Source organism: Hippopotamus amphibius, chromosome 7 (genome assembly GCF_030028045.1).
Source record: "Hippopotamus amphibius kiboko isolate mHipAmp2 chromosome 7, mHipAmp2.hap2, whole genome shotgun sequence".
Taxonomy (NCBI): domain Eukaryota; kingdom Metazoa; phylum Chordata; class Mammalia; order Artiodactyla; family Hippopotamidae; genus Hippopotamus; species Hippopotamus amphibius.
The window spans coordinates 21,157,668-21,175,630 of NC_080192.1; the positions used below are offsets into that span (position 1 = coordinate 21,157,668).

Here is a 17,963-nt window from a genome sequence, read left to right on the forward strand (position 1 = left end):
CTCCATCGTTTTGAATAACAACTGCCCTGGCAAGCCAGTTCTGCAGTGTGTCTTGGAGACAGCATAGAACCTGCTCCTCTGCCTTTCCAACTTCTACTGTATTGATTCCTCTCTGCTTGAAATTTGGTTTCTGCTTTACTTTGTCAAACTTTGACTAATTAATATATTAAGTAACTTACTTAGCCAAGAGGTAGAGAGCCTAGATTCAATGCATGCCTGTCAAACCCCAGAGCTCACACTCCCTTTGGTGAAAGTTATGGAGTGACATTCGTTTCGTATGTGGTAAGTGCAGATATCCAAGGGGTGTGGGGTGGGGGGACCAAGTCAGCCAAACTGTTAGGCCTGCTTGGCCTGGAGGCACTGGTTCTTTAGCTTGTACTCTACCCTATGCTGTGTACCTCCTCCTTATTCACTAAGCTACAATGACTTTCATTTGTTTTCTCAAGAGAACATCTAAAAAGCACAAAGGCGCTAATTATTGGCTTTTTAGTCACCAAAGCCTAAGCCCCAAGATCCCAGACACTAACAAAATTCCCCCAAATTGGGAGAGGCAGACAACCAAAGAGTTAAGAGGTGTTAAGTACATGAGAATGTCCTGAACTTTGTCCCTCCCACCCCCTAATCTCAGATTGAGTCCTGGGATTGGGTTTGCTGAAAGTTTATAGGAATTCCACATCACTGGGAAATCCTAGAACAGAGGGATTCTTGTGCTCTTTCCTGGGGAGAATCTGGGAAGCTCCTTGGGCTTCCCTGCACCCAGTGAGGCACAGGAGCAGAGGACATGGCCACATGGTTTCCCTGGGCAGCCACCCATTCCAGATGACACTGCAGCAGCATCAGAATCCCACCCAGCTGGGAGGCAGAGAAGCAGGTGGGGCTGGACAGGAAGGAGGAGTGTGCTCAGGTAGCCAGGATAGTGCCTCAGAGACCCTTCCCACCGGTGACTGAAGACCAGAGAGAACAGCCCCCAACAGATGCTGGACTATGTTAACAGCACCAAGAACCAGAACCCCACCCCCAGGGCCCAATCCCTCCACGATGCTACGTAATCCTGGAATTCAGGCAAAACCCCAGAAAAACTCAGTAGAGTCATCCTGAATTGATGCAATAAAGTTTCCACCAGGGCTTGAAATTGGATTAAATCCAGTTATACAAACTAAGGTTATTTTTCTTGCATACATACTCTGAGTGTTGGCTTCTCTCACTGCACAGCTTCCAGTTAATTCTGATACTGACCCTCGAGAGTTATTGGTCTAGAACAGGGGTCAGCAAATTATAGCTAGGCCCATGTGCCAAATTCAGCCCACTGCCTGTTTTTTATTTTCCTGCCTATTTTTGTAGGCTAAGTAAAGCCACTCTTACGTGGCTGAGTTTGCAGAGTTGCGTAATTGCAACAAGACCACTATGGTGCAAAGCCTACAACATTTACTACCCGTCTCTTTACAGAAAATAATGGTCGACCCCTGATGTAGAACATGGGCACTGCCTGGCTCTGTCTCATCTGCTCTTGCACTCTTGTCCTTTTGCTGTTATCATGGGGGCAAAGTCTCAAATCAAAATCAATGAAAAAATTCTGCCTTTCTCTGCTCTTAAAAATATATCTATGTTCAGATCCAGCTTTTCCTCCCTGAACTCCCCACAGGATCGGTTTTCCTTGAGCAAGTTTTCTGTCCCCTTGTCTCCTGACCCTGCACTTGCCTTAGGAGCCTCCTAGCTCTGACTTCTCTTCTGTATCCTTTTATGGGCTTCTTGTCCCCTGCCTGCCTTTAGAGCTACTGTTTCTTGGGGTTGTCCATGCCACCCTGGTGTCTCTCCACTCATCTTGCCGTGCTCTGGAATTCTCAGGAGGACCAGGTTTCACTCCAGCCTTCACCTGTAAGCAGGTGAGCTGCCCTAGGTTACTGACTTTAGGGTTTTATTCCCTTGGCTTGGATAATACTGATACCTTAATATCTAAATGGAGCACTTGGTTCTCTTCCTTTGGCCATCAAGTTAGTCAATATTAGCCATGAACAAATAGCCCAAAGAGCAGAATGATCACTGGTGGTTAATAATAGAGTCTCTGGCATTAGATTTAGAAGCAGGAGGTTTGAAGCTACGTCCCTTCTTAGCTAGTAAGCAGTGAGTTTGGACTTTCATTATGTCATTCCAGAAAACCATTTACTCCATATTTACATAATCTATGTCTTCCAGGAATGTATTACATTGTTTTTTACTTATACAGACTTGACTGTCCACAGAAAGGATAATAGTATTTTAAAGGCCATAAGATCTTTTAAATTTTCTTTATAGATCTGTTTTAATTTTTAAATTTGGGGCATAAATACTACCATGATTTTTAGAAACCGAATGAAGTTTCACCAAGTTTTAAAGAGATGACTAATACAGTTTTAGACAATCTGATCATTTGAACTTTCAAAAGTTTGAAATATCCTAGAGCCATTCTCGTGTTCTGGGTCCTCTGTTTATTTTTATGGCAAGCATTGGCATCTGGGAACACCAAACAACCCATCATTCAACAGATTCTACTCAAAGGACAGTTTTTAATCAGCTTTCAATGTCCTGGAAGCTAACAGAGTGCCTAATACATGGTAGGCATCCCATAAATATTTGTTGAATGAACAAATGCAAAAATAAATAGATGAACCTACTAGTCCATTATATTCTTTCCTCTGAAATTTTACAAACTTATCATCTGTGCCCTTACTGGGAGAATGATCACATAGGGCTTTATACTGAGTCATTTTCATGTTTCATGTGTTATATTTTATCCATCCTAAAAGGATAGCAATTTCTTGATTTCCCTGACAGCATTGCTCACAGATCTATTTTCCTGCTAAGTAAAATATTTGTTGAATATAGGCTATCATTTACTTCCTTTTTGTTTTCTTTTGTTTTCCTTCCTCTCTTTCTCAGAGTACATGAAAATGTATTTTAAAATATTTATTGAATAAAATTTTATTCTCCTTGACCTTCATTTTAAAAGAGGCGAGTTCAGCAATTTCTCTTTCTTTAAAAAAGTCAACACAAACAAACAAAACCCACATTCATAAATTCCTTCCAACTATGCGTGAGGTTGTGAATAGGAAAAAGTTTACTTATATGCAAGCTAAATACTCTAATGAGTTTTCCCTAGAAATCTATGACATCCCAATGAAAGTGAAGAGGTAGGAAGATATAGGAGCAGAGGAGGAGCAAATGGGACGTTATTAGGGAAAAGGGAAGAATTCAGTCTGAGGGATTTCAACAACCAATATAGAAAAACCTATGACGGAGAAAACCGTCAGCCAAAAGATGCTTACCTTTGCACCCCTCACAGGTCAGTGCATTATAGTGGTATCCGGATGCTCTGTCTCCACAGACAACACAGAGCTCATCCCCTTTTATTCTCCCTGCTGATGCACCCAGTCGGGCCTTCTTTGTCACAGGAATCTCCACGACCTCAGTCTCTCCCTGGTAGAGAGTCTCAGCAGGCATTCGCCTGAGTTCATATACCCCAGGAGAGTACCATTCTTCAGGCTGCGGGGGGTAGAAACCCAGGTTGGAATAATAGGAAGAAGAGGAAATCTGTGGTTGAACTTGGGGAAACTGAACGTTGTTGTATTGTGAGTATGGTTCCACTTCTAGATTCTGTCCCAGAGGACCTGCTGCTTGTTCTGTCAGTACACCTGAACAAAAGTGACAACAAAACTGAAATTAATGTCATCATTGTATAAATAAGAAAGGCAGTTTAGCATATGGTTAGGAGGGCAGGCTCTAAGAGAAGACTGAAATATTTAAATATGCACATTAAAATTCTAACATAAAAATGAACTATTTTACAGTACCAAAAAAAAACTATTAAAAGATTAAATGACAAAAAAGCTCTGAAAGATATCTGCAAACTAGAGGGCAGATAAGACATTCATATCATTAATGTGTAAAGAGCTTTTGCAAACCAATAAGAAAACATTCAACATGGAATAAAGGAAAACAAAGAAGAGTGTTTAAAAGTAAAAGAAAAACAAAAAGTAAAGTTAAACAACCATTCAACATGGAAAACATTCTATAATCCATAGAAAAATACATGAAGGACAGGTATATATACAAATGCTGTCTCTCATCATTTCTGTCTCACAAAACTCTATGAAGTAGGTAACAGTATTATCCCCACTTACCACCAAGTAGTCAGAGGCAGAGAGAAGTTAGGCAACTCTACTCCTACACATATAAGTAGATGAGATTTGAACTTTGAGTCTGACTTCAAATCCCGTGGGTTGAATTGCTCCTCTCTGGGATAATTTCAAATATGTGATCCTTTAAAGCATGATAGTAAAAGCTTTTCTCTTCCTCCCTCTGTACTTGAGTGTGTTAGTCCCTTCAATGCCTCTGCTTGCAGGTAACCTACAAGTAGGCCCGCAAGACTATGCGTGATTCTACCCTTTTCCTTTCTTTTCCAGCCATTTCCCATGTTCCGACTTCCATATTCCTTGAATGTGCCTTGCTGCTTCCAGACTCAGGACCTTTCCCACATGCTTCTTCCCGGGACTGGGACCTTCCTCAACACAGCGATCCCCTCCAAGCACATTATCTCACTATTCTCCACTTATCTCTAAATTTCCTTTAAGTATAGCTTCTCTTGGGAAGTCTTCCTTGACCCTAGGTCCTGGGCATCTTGGCTCTGAACCTAATTATATGGTACTTACCTACTCTGCCTGGGCCTCCCTTTACTTATCTCTAAATAGAAGACTCGATACTGCATAATGTTATATTTCTTCTTTATATTTAAAACCTCTATAAGCATTAGAATTCAGGGCCTTTCTACAATGAAAAAGTGGAAAATATGTATATAAACGTTTGTTGATTAAAAAAATGTTTTCTGCATTGATCCAGGAAATGACTGATGAAACACAAAGTATACTATATCTGTGCAAAATCAATTTTGTTTCTTTCAAGCCTAACTTATCCTATAAAACCAGCACTGAGTCAATATATCTGACAGTCAAAAAGCTTTGGCAACGGTGCTTTGTCTTATGACCACAAAATGGAAGAATATAAAAATATGGAATTATTACAGAAAAAAGATAAAATATAAGCAAAATCTTGATATATTTAATAGCTAAATATGATTAAAATTTCTGGAGTGAATACAATTGAAAAAAGTTAAAAGCACTGAAATCATTACCTTCACCTATATTTTATCCTCCTACACATCTTACCCCCACTCAACTCCCCAACCCCACCCCAGCTCCAGTTTCTCTCCATCTACAGGTCCAGTAAGGTTAAGCAGCTTGCCTGAAGTCACATAATCAATTAATGACAGAATCTGGATTCTGTAGGATCTAAGGAAGTGTGTAGTTATTTTCTCCTCACAAGACAATTCCAAGATTTCTGAGCATTATTTCAACAAATCTTTTAATAATCAAGAGACGCAATGGAGTCCCAACTCAAATCATGTTATCAATATCATATCAATCTCTGGAATCATCTCAATTAAAATGGAAAGCTTTCACAAAGACATCAATTCTGCTATATGAAAACAACAAAACAGGGTAAGAATATGAGATCAGTCCACAATATTATTAAATAATGCCTCTATTCCCAAAGCACATCCACTTCTAGTATTTCACAGTGTTCCCGCCAAACCTCCACAGAATAGAGACAATAAACATATAGGGAACTTACAAAAAAAAAAAAAAACCAGCGTGGACAGCATACTCCAAAATGGTGGGACAAGAACAACTTCCATGAACTGACTGTGAGACCTTGAATAACTGCCTAACATTTTTCTGTTTCTTTTGTAAAATGAGGCTACTAACACTCAGCCTTCCTGTTTCATAAGGTAGTTCTGAGCATAAAATAGTTTCTGAGAAAAAGTTCTGATAAGTTGAATGCCATAAAAAGACATTTGTTTCCTAAAGAACCTAGCAGAATCTTGATTCCAATGATAGTTAATTGATAGTTAATTAGTAAATATCAATACATATCAGTCTGCTTTGATGATCTGTTATAGGATACGTCTTTCACTTATAAATGTATTGAACGCTTACAATTAGCCAGACACTGTGCTAGGTTCCGACGATACAACAGTGAACAAGACAGGTAGAAAACAGATAGGAGAGGCCCCAGACTTTCTCTTGTTTTTGTGTTTGGGGTGGGGAGGGGTGGGGGTATGTGGAGGGTTGGGATAAAACCAAGTAAACAAACACAGAATTTTCTGACAGAGCATAAGATGTAGAAAGGACAAAGGTAGGTCAAATTTAGGGTGTACTTTCTGAAAAGGTAAATTTATTTCTACTTTAAAACAATTTATGAATGAATTTTTAAGAATCAGTTTATCAAGAGATAGGAGAATTTGGATTTCTTTATAACAGGAAATTCTCCATGGGAGTTTGGGGAATAGTTCTTAAATGGGAGCACTTGAATGGACTCCAGGAGAGTCTGAGACCCCCTTGCAAAGGGAAGTAAAATTTTTCTGAGTAGAGAGTCATTTAGCAGCATTTAATAGTTTCTCTAAAGGAGTATCATCAAAGGGAAATTTCTGAGATGGAAGCATTCTATACCTTTCAACATGGTAGCTGCCAACCATATGAAATGTTGAACATTTGAAACAAAGCTAGTAATAATGAGGAAATGAATTTTTCATTTTATGTAATTTTAAATAATGAAAATTTAAAATTAAATATCTACATGGAGCTAATGACTTGCATATCCGACAGCGCAGCTCTAAAGGGTTTGTGACCAGAACCACTGTGTACCCAAATGGGGGAATCAGTTTCATGTAAAAAGGATGGCCCTTCTTCATGAACCCACAGGTAGTTTCTGATGAGCCCAAGAAAGGGTTCAGATTATATCCAGTTTCTCATCCCTGCCACAATGCTGATTGTAATAAATGTTTCATGAATGGAAAAATTGCCTTCTTGGCCTTCCTTTATTTCCCAATCCATGGTTTCTTATTAGATGATACGACTTGATTTGTGAAGTTGTTTCCCATTTCTGGTGCCGGGCCTTTGTGATGAGGCCTCTCCCTGCCTGGCTTGTCAACCCATCACCTCCTCTGTGAGGCCTGTCCCCGTTTTCCTAGTAGAATTAATCTCTCCTACCCGCTGTACACACTTCCATTGCAGTGCTCTGAAGCATGTACCATCGCCTTTTCTTCTTTCGCTACATCATTTGAGGTGGTAGGACATACTTGTTATGAGCGTCCTGCTGTGTAGACAAATCTGGATTCAGTTCACCTGCAACTTGCTAGATGTATGAACTTGGGAAAGACATTGAACTTCTTTAAGCTTCTGTTCCTTCCCCTATAAAGCTGGGATAATATAATATACTACTATGTATAAAATAGATAACTAATGAGAACCAACTGTATAGCACAAGGAACTCTACTCAGTGCTCTGTGGTGACCTAAATGGGAAGGAAATCCAAAAAAGAGGGGGTATATGTATACATTTGGCTGATTCACTTTGCTGTACAGCAAAAACTAACACAACACTGTAAAGTGACTATACTCCAATAAAATTTTTTTTAAAAAGCTGGGATAATATAGTAATTAAAACAAAATATAGTACCTAGGTGAAAGATTGTAATAAAGATAAATTAAGACAAAGAATGTAAACTGCATAGTGCCTGGCTAAGCATAAACATTCAATACATTTCTGTTATGGTTGTGGTTAGTCTGTGAACTCTTGGGGAACATGTTAGATTACCGTATATTATGTTCCCTTTTTTCCTTCATTCCTGGCACCTTACACAAAGCCTGACACAGTGTAAGTCTTTAATAAATGTTTATTAAATTGAAATGATGGAAAATTTGCTTCCTCAGCCTTCCAACTAATTTCCATTTCTAAATACAGTGTCAGTCATTTTCAAACAACACATTTAAACAAGATAACATGCTTCCAAGTCTACAATCAGAAATATGTTCAAAACTGTAGTTATTGCAAAAATGATTTGTTTCTCTTTTATTTTTAAATTTTTTTTATTTTTTGGATTTTTTTAAATTGGGATATAGTTGTTTCACAATGTTGTGTTAGTTTCTACTGTACAGCAAAGCGAAGTGGTGTTCCCTGTGCTATATAGCAGGTTCTTATTAATTACCTGTTTTATACATATTAGTGTATATATGTCAATCCCAATCTCCCAACTCACCCCACCCTCCCTCGGGTCTCTTTTAGCTGGAAATTCAAAAGGTAAGATTCTATTTTGAAAAAAATATTAAAACAGACAATATTATATTATACTGTCTATATTTTAATTATAATCTGTACTTTACTTCAGAGAAAACAAATAAACTGGGCTTAAAGCTGAACTCTTTACTCACCTGATTTTCCATTGACTCTTGGGAGAAATCTGCTGTGAAACTAGTTCAGTACATTAACATTTTTGATCTCTTTTTATTTTTCTCACAACACATAGTTTGAAATAAATCTTATATCATTATCCCATACACACTTATACATATCTATAAATAATTGAAACAAAATTTCCACGAAATAACGCTTATCCTTACCTCTTGACGTGCACTCTGACATTTCTATTGTATTCCTATTCTATTCTAGTCTAAATTTTTTAAGCTGGTCACAAGTCACAAAATAAATTTCATGACCCACTGGGATCTGAGACTAGTCATTTGAAAAACACTGCATTAAATCATGCACTTTAAAATGTTTTTCCCAAGTGTCCAAGGGTATTAATGCTAGAACTGCCTAGCGATTAACTTGGAAGAATGGTGCTCATTTTACACCCTAGCCAGTGAAGAATTGTAGGGAAAACATACTTAGATTTGGTCTCGATGAGATACTCACCTGCCCAGAACCCTATAAAATTCACCCACCCCAGCTTCTGAACCCAGTCTTCTGGTTCTGACTGAGCCATCTTTGACAGAGGTCTGTTGCTGTAATCTCAAGCTAAAGTCCCCCATGTTTCCTCAGCTCGGAGGCAGAAGCCCCACCGCCAGCACCTGTGAACACTCTCCTACCTTTAGCAGGCTTCACGCGCAGCATTTCCATGGCAAACCCCGACGACGTGTGGCTGTGACAAGGACTAATTTGAATTGGATTTTCCAGCCCTTGAAACTGCATTACCATTCTTAGCTTACTCACAGCAACTGAAAATGAGACTAGGTGAGGAGTGACAGAGGCCAGAGGTTGTGTGGTTTACTGATTAACGTCATTTACCGAGCAGAATATTTGTAAATGTTTATGAGAAAAGTCCTCGATGCCAAATTACCTAGTAAGCTGGAAACCACTCTTAGATAAACATTTGGGGGGAGCGCGTTCCAATTTACGAATTTTTAGAGGGCAGGCTTTTGTGCAGTGGCTCTAAAAGTGGATTTGGGGGTCAAGTGCCAGATCCTAAGTCTTGACATTTGTTCCTCTTGCAAGGATACAGAATGGTATAATTTTGTAATGTCAGGAAGCATTAAAGCATAATACTTAACAGTGTGAGGTCAATTAATCTGGATTTATATCCAGTGTTATGGGTGGAACTGTGTCCCCTCCTAATCCTGTAAGACTGGTATCCTTATACAAATGGGAAATTTGTGTTTCAGAGACAGAAACTCATAGAGAAAAGACAATGTGAAGAGACACAAGGAAAAAGTCATCTACAAGCCAAGAAGAGAGGCCAGAACCAGATCCTTCCCTCTCAGCCTTCAGAAGGAACCAGCCCAGCCAACACCTTGATTTTGGACTTCTAGCCTCCAGAATGGTAAAACAATACATTTCTGTCCTTTAAGCCACCCAGTCTGTGGTATTTTATTACAGCAGCCTTAGCACTCACTAGCTCTGTGGACCATGGACAAATTCCTGAAGTGTTTTCTGCCTCAATTTCCTCATCTGTAAAATGGAACTGATAATCACACAACCTCATAGAGTTATTATGAGGGTTAAATAAAATAATATTTATTAAATGCTTAGCACAGGGGGTGGCTACCCACCATCATTATATTGATATTATGATTATTCAGCCTTAGGCTCAGATTGTAAGGTGGCTTGCTTACTGAGTAGGAATAATTTCAGCAGCATAACTTGTGGATACCAAGCTTGTGACTGTAGGTTATTTTTTGGAAGGGCGTGCTTTAGAATAAGACTCAGTAGGTCCAGGGTTGAACTCAGGGATAAAGCAGCCAGCACACTGTATCACCATAAGCCAGTTTCTCAGCTTCTGTTCACCTCATTCATCTACATCTACAGATGGCAAAACAGAGATGATACCTGCCCTACTTCCCTCATGGACCTGTGGTGAAGATAAAACGACATGATAAATATGAAAGCAGTTTTAAAAGGCAAACGTGATCTATAAAAATGTAATAATCACTGCTAAGCCATTTCCCCAGCCTTTACAGGTTTACAAAGTGGTTCCACATGCATTACCTCCTCTGATCCTTACTTGCACCCTTTGAGGAAGGTAAAATTTATCATGCCCACTATCTTTTACCCTATTTTACAGACTTGAAAAGGCAACTCAGGGAAGTTACATGATTTGTCTAAAGTCATCCAGCTATTAAGGGATGAAGCCAAGGCTTTAACCAAGATCTTCTCACGTAAAACCTTGGGGTAGAAAAACCAAAGCACACTTGCCCTAATTGCCAAGGAAGAGGAAAGAGTGATGGTTCCTGGGTGGATTTCAGTTTGGATTGCTCAACCATTTGCAAAGCTGTTCTCAATCCTCAGTTTACTTCGGACCTCATTCTCTTCTCCTCACAACCCAAGAGTTGTCCTTGCCTTGAGGGACTCTTAGCTGGAAGAGCTACCCAAAGGCTATGAACCAGGACAAACTATCTTTGAATTTTATATTTCAAGAATTCTCTACTGAGTTTTTCACTGGTCAAACAAATGAGCCTGTCTCTTGCCCTCAGAAACTTCAATACTAAAAAAGAAATGAGCAGGATAGTTTAGCTGATCAAGGAAACACTTGCTGCTGAGTGAAATTCATGCAGGATGTTCTCATAATAAGACACCGAATCCCTTCTCTTCTCTTACAGTGAGGACCAAATGCTTCATGCTATTTTTTTTCCCCCAAAATACATTTTTCCCTTGCAGGTCTGTGGTGTTTGAAACAGCAGCCACTAGTCATATATGGCTACTTAAATTTAAATTAACTTAAGTAAAATTAGAATCAATTCCTCAGTTACAGCAGTTCCATGTTAAGTGATCAGTAGCCACATGTGGTTAGTGGTCACTGCATTAGACAAAGTAAATCTAGAACATTTTTATCATCACAGAAAGTTCTATTGGACACCCCTGTTATAAAAGGTACTCAGGAGCGATGTGAATGGTATGCCAGTCGTGGCAAGGGAGGCATTAACTATGATGCCATAAAAAAAAGGAAGTCCCAGGGCAAATGCTGGCAATGAATTTCTGAGAATTATCCTTGAGAAGAGATTTGGCCAACAGACTTTGAGTTATATAAACTCATGGGAAAGACCTTCTCCACTGAGAAGGTGAATAGGAGTATTCTCTTAGCCTGAATCTTTAATTATCCAATTCTGATTCCTTGTCCTGACTATACTTTGGTTGTCTACTTACTATCGATGGAAACTTAGCAGATTATTTAACATCTTTAAATCCCCATTTACTCAGCAGCAAAAGGGGAACAGTAATAGTATCTACCTTTTTGGAGTGTTATGAGAATTCATGTTAATGGCAAATAGTTACAGAATACTTACAATGTGCCAGGCATTCTTCTGAGAATTCTATTACATAAGACAAGAAACTTGCACAGAGTTAAAGAATTTGCCTGAGAGCACATACCAGTAAATGGCAGAGATGGGATTGAACACAGAGAGTCCACGAACAAATCTAAAATGTGCTTCGCGTGACGCCTGACATATACAGAAAGCGCTCAAGAAATAGTAGCTGTTATGATCACAATTCCTTTTATCATTGCAAATGTATAAATTTGCAGTCTGATTTCCCAGTCAACCTTTCTCAGTGTGGTTATTCTGAGAGCCCCTGAGACCTGTTTCTTAGCCTGCAAGTTTGAGAGCTGGGCCCTGGATGACAACGTATTCACTTACTAGCTGGCCAACATAAGCCTCACTGCATGCGTTTCCAAACTATGCGTGCACTCTCTAAAAGAAGCAGTGATTGATTTTGTAATAAGGAAAGTCTCTTTTGATATTTGTTTTTCTTCTCCCATTTCTTAACCTCACTAACAAGAGGACCAGATCTGAGAATCCTGGGAGAGCAAAAACCAAAGCCACAGGGAATTAGTAAAAATCTTAGAGACAGCTCCAATCTGTGAAAGAGATCTGGATAAGAAATGGTAGTGAAAAAATATTTAAATTACGCTAAAGCAAAGCTCCATTTTGTCTTAGACAATGGTATCTTTCTTCTTCTGGAAACTTTCAGCTTTGATTCACTCATCAAGTCAGAACTACATTCACTTGTGTTAAACTCAGTGAGATGGAAAAAGACTTGAAATCAAATGTCAGAAATATTACACAACACTGCATCTCAAGACCTTCAATTGTATTTTGAAACATCTGGCTGATTCTGTAACATCTGAAAGATCCTTTTAATTTAAGCAAAAGACATAGGCAAGAACCAGATTTCAATAAAAATAAAGCTACCGAGAGAAAATGAGCATCAACAGCTGGGAAAAGCATAAAAAAAAAAGCTAAAGGAAATGAAGTGTAAATGAATAGGATTACATAGGATCGGCCCTCCTGCCACTTGCTGGGCCTCATTCAGCATGGGGCTTTGGAAAGACTATTAGAAACAGTAATAAAAATAATACCTAAACGTGGGTTCCAGAGCTGTTATTAGCAATGCTGTAATGCCAAGGTGAGATACAACATGTGTTTTTTCCTTAGAGCACCCAGAAATTTAGTTTCATACTGTTGACTTTTGTTGGCTCCTTGAAAATTCTTAGCAGTCAATAATGTTAAGATCAACAGAACTTCCTCCCTTTAAGAAGTAGAGTGGTGTTTATCATTCTAACAATTTAAATAATAGCAACTACATTTCAAACCCTGAAGTAGCTATACTGCTTTATGATGCCTTGAGATTTACAGAACACTTTCTCACACAGCCATTCAATCCTCCGGCAAGCTGTGAAGTGTCATTATTATTTCCATTTTACAGGGGAGAAAACTGAAGTTCAGAGAGTCTCAATTGCCTCTGAGACTTTATTTCTTTCCATTTCATTGCTTATTTCCACTCACATTCATTGAATTTTTCCCAGTATCACTCAGCTAAAGGAACCGGACCCATTGTACTGGAAACATTTGGTATGGGAACATAAGACTGTACCTTTTCTTGTGCTGTTATTAGAATGCTTTTCTATTTACTGAGGTTTTGAAATTCTGTGATTTTTTTTTTCTTAAACCACAATTTGCTAAAAGGATATATAGATTTTAATTAACATGCCAAATCCTACCCTATTCACTATGTCAAACTGTGGGAAGCTGTGGACTTTGTCATTATTACCTTTTATTATGCACTAATTGCATAATATCCTGCCTTCTTCATTCATCAGAGAAGCCTTTCTTAACCTACTAAATTAATCTTTGACCAAGTTTCCTGGCTTTCAGGATCTCCCAAAGGAAAAGAGTCTTGTCTCTCTTAGGTCACCATGCCCTTCCATCCCGAGTCCTGCATGTGGATTGAGTTACCAATGAGCTAGATTTCCATCTGGATTTGTTAGGAATGTGTAGCAGCAGAATAAGTTAAAGGACCTCGCAAGGTGATTCCAGCCCTATCTCCGTAATTCTATTCCAAGCTTCTTTCCTTCTTTTCTACAAAAACCAGCCCAAGAAAACAGAGCTATAGAGCAAATCTGCACCATTTCCACCCACCTGCCCCACCCCCACCCATCTTAGCTTCCCTTTGAGTATTCAGATTGATTTGGGGGGGAAATCACATTAATACTGCGTGGCAGCCCCTCTGGCGATGGAGCACATCCTTGGGCCCACGTCTCACTTCAGCCGTAGCTCTAGCAGATGATCACATTCGAGCTCAGACTCACTTCACATGGGCAGTCTGTCATTTCAAGAGCCTGCTGCACTTCTCTTCCCTTTCTGTCCAGAGCTTCTCCAAGGCCACAGGAGACCACTCAGCTTGATTCCACTGGGAGTAGCAAGAGCACAGCCCAGAAGTGCAGGGAAGTTAATGTCCCCCAAGGTGACCCTCAACCAACAGGAGCCAGAGGTCGGTTAATAACTGGCCCAGCATCTGGTGCCTCAGTGGACAATTCTCTCTGCTTCTCCCAGTGGAATCAAGCTCCCCTTGCTCATGGCAGCGATTTTCATAATTCATCTCATCTTGATTTTTCCCTCCTTCCCTGTCTCATCACCCCAGTCCTTTGCTTCTGCTTCCTGGGATCACCTCTCACATAAACTGCCTACACACAAGTCCTTGCTTCGGGCTCTGCTTTTCAGGGTAACCATCGATATGGGTGGAGTTGCTTCCCCTGCCTCTTAAGCAATGCCTTCTAGAGGGATCCTCTCCAGAAGCAGCTGAAAAGCCTCACTCAAGAGGTCATTAGTGTCTCCACTGCCCATTAGTGAGTACCCATCAGTATTTGTTGAGTAATCTTTATGTCACCTTTTCAATGCCTTAAATTAAATGTCAATGTCTTGGGATTTAGTTATGGCCTTTAGGGTAACCTGCAGGAAGGGGCACCATGCCCAGGACCACGTTAAAAGTCATGTCATGTGTCAGGTGAGTACCACTGAGTCCAAGTCACCACTTCTTGACATGACAACTGTAGCAATTTGTGGACTCAAATGCTAATTCTAGGTGTCCTAGAATCCCCAGCCTAATAATGTCCTTTTACCAATGTTGATTAATGGAAATATGGGGTCCCAAGCCAGTTCTCTAGTCGCTTTCAACTTCCCTAAATAAAAATGAGAACAAGTCCCTTCCAAGTCATTCTAGACTTTGGGCTTTTGCATTTGCTATTTCCTTTGCCTAGAACGTTCTCTTTGGCATCTTTCTTTCTCAGCTCAGTTGTCAACTCCCCAGAGGCCTCCCTTGACCACACCAGTTACAGTAGCCTCATTCTTCCAGTCACTATGACATCACCCTGTTTTGTTGTTTCCATAGCACTTACCACTACCTAATATTATTTCATTTATTTATTCCTTTGCCTGTTTCTTGTGAGTCTACCCTCCACTAGGATCTTGCCTGTCTTCTTCCCTGTTTTATTCCAACAACCAGGACATAGTCAGTGTTCAACATTTGCATGGAGAAATGATAGCCATCCATATGCAATACCGTAAACCTCACTTGCCCTTGTTATAACAACATGACGGCTGTTTTCAATTTCACAATTAGACCATTGGAAAAGTGTCCAGCTTTCCAGCTAGTTGAGACCTTGAGTTAACACTTCTGAGTCTGGGGCATATCTCAGGGTCTAGGAGTGGTGAGTTAGGCTCTGTGTGCTACTCATCCATGAGTGCTTTCTCTGGTGCTCTGTACCGTAAGCTCAGGGTGGGAGGTCCATAGAATCCATCAATGTCATCAGGACACAGAAGAAGATGGGCAGGAGGAATCAAGGAGTCAAAATGCTCTTTGTCCTCCCCTTTGGTGGGCCTTTATCTCAGGTATGTTGAGTAGAGTGAGACCAAGGCCCTGGGGGAAAGAGATGTGGAAAAAATAAATGCTTAGATCTGAAAAGATAAATTCTAGAACTTAATGCGGAAGAGGAAAAGGAGTCCCAAAGGTCACATGTGGCTCAGATTAGTTTCCAAGTAGTGGGGCCCAGATGAAGATGTGAAGAAACTGCTCCAGCTGGGAATAACAGCTATGCATTGCAGCTCATACATCTTGTGCTATATATTCTCAGAAACCTTAAAAGAAGTGTTAGGAAACTGTATAAGAATGTGGTCCAGCAAAGGAGAGATGAGGGAAGAGCACCGCTGAAAGAAAGCATGAACCACAGTGCTTCCTTAACAATCACTTTTAGATGCTTCTAACTTGACAGCTCCCTCACAACTTTTTCTCTGTCTATTCACATCTTTTTCACCTCATGGCAACTGAGGTCAACTTTCAACTTGATGGGCTTGCTTAAAGTGGTCTCATTTGTAAGAAAGACCTTACTGTTTCCTCTTGATGTATATACAAATTAGAACTGAATGATTATGTTTAATAATGATGACACCAGAGTTTAGATTTGGAGATCTTAATAGGCAGTCATAAAATTTCAGAGCAGGAAATGGAGTTTATATGTGAAAAAAATCATCTCAAGTGCAACTTTCCTTAGTATATGATATACACCTATAGTCCCAATCATCCTATGAGCACTGATGGGTAGATCACAAATTATAAAGATGTCTATATATTGATTTTTTTTAAGGACCCATAGAAGGGTAGGCCACATGCAAATGGTCAAGTGTCCAGACATGGAGGTAGGTGTCCCACTGCCCTTGACTGTATCCACAGGATGAAGAAAAGCCAACTGGAAGGAATAAGATGTAGCAAGTATGCCTAAGAACTGGCATTTCACAAATAATTACTGCTACCTTTGGTCTCTTTGAGAGTTACTGATAAACATCTCTTTTTCCCCTAAACCTCTTTTCTCCTTCCCTCTATTATTTATTATTTGGTTCTTATTTATCAAGTACATACTAGGATTAATAAAATACGGTCACTGCCCTTAGATGCTCTTATACTGTATGGGGGCAGGTAGACACATAAATAAATAATAAAATAATGACCCCTCCTTGGAAATGAGCTGCTAAACCATTGCACACTAAAGCCAATGACTAGTAGGTAATCGTATAAGCTATTGATTAATATCTCCCAGGGATGTCTGTAATCAAATAGGGAATGATGCCGTCACACATTGAATTTTGTGAACTTCAAGTGTTTGCATTTTCCACTACCATCATCAATCATGGTTCATATATTAACACAGAGTGAAAAACTGAGAGCCTCCAAGCAACCCAGCAGAGTTATAATGCAGAAGGGGATTATTTTAAGAGTGGCAGAAAGCTGCCCAGCCCCACCCAAAATATTGCCCCTGCTGGCATTTTGCTGATGTTCTCAATTCAGACTCTTTATAATGAGATTTTTTTTTATAAATGCGTAAAGTGGAGCAATAGATCATTTTATGGTATCATCTAGTTACAGATCTACTGAAAACAACTGAGTACAATTTGTCCTCAATCCAACTTAAATGACTAATCCTGACACTGTGCCACATTTCCTCCAGCACTGGCAGAAAGGTGGAAAGGAAACCTACCACAGAGCTATAACCTAAGCAAGCTCAGCCTTTAATAGGTATAATATTAAGCCATAAGAATCATGATTTCATACTTTAGTACATGCTATAATAATATTAGAATTAGCCCTAGAACAGGAATGCATCTCTACTCCCAGCTCTGTTAATTATCTAGCCTCATGGCCTTGGACAAGTCACAAAGCTCTCTGAGTCTTGTAGTCCTCATCCATAAAAAAGAAGACCATTAGGTTCAATGAATCCAAGGTCCGATCTACCTCTAATCTTGCATAGTAGCTAACATCCATTGAGTACTTAGAAGGAACAAAAACATTTTCTGGACTCTCTGTTCGACTTATCGGTTAGGCTTTTTTTCTTATGCGTGTCCAAATTACAGTTTGTCTTTACTAATATTCAAATGAACTTGACAACTTACCAAATAAATTGTCAGAAAGAGAAAATTCATCTGTGGCAGGTAAGTGGGAGTGTTCAATGAGATTCATTTTTGATCCCATCCAAACTTTTCTATTTGAGAATGTACCTTCGTTATGGTGGTCTTCAAAAAAATCTCCTGAAAGGTAAATAAATATATGGAGTGTTTGGGGAGGGTAGGGGAGGTGGTTAAGAAAGAGAGGGGGAGAGACAGCAAGCTAATTTTAAAAAGCACAAATGGCTCCCTTTGTAGACATTTCATCACAGCCTTTCTGTTCATATCTTTCCTCAATATTTACCATTTTTACACCTCATTTGGACTTACAAATGTCTCAGATATATGCTTTCAGAATAGATACTCTCTAATTTATCCGGGAAAAACC

The 17,963-nt window shown here is 39.5% G+C and overlaps 1 protein-coding gene across 4 annotated transcripts in view; it reads right to left on the reverse strand.

Annotated features, from left to right (window-relative positions):
- Positions 1-17,963, reverse strand: part of NR1H4 (nuclear receptor subfamily 1 group H member 4) — a 72,565-nt gene that overhangs the window by 35,983 nt on the left and 18,619 nt on the right. For 2 of the 4 annotated variants that reach the window (XM_057741840.1, XM_057741839.1), the window contains exons 3-4: positions 17,585-17,719; positions 3,303-3,668 (exon numbers count right to left, since the gene is read on the reverse strand). In XM_057741840.1, coding sequence (XP_057597823.1) covers positions 3,303-3,668; positions 17,585-17,663 — 445 coding nt within the window. In that variant the 5' untranslated portion in view covers positions 17,664-17,719. Of the gene's footprint in view, positions 1-3,302; positions 3,669-8,959; positions 9,069-17,584; positions 17,720-17,963 lie in introns of those variants that run through there. The other 2 variants (XM_057741842.1, XM_057741841.1) reach the window with 1 other exon arrangement.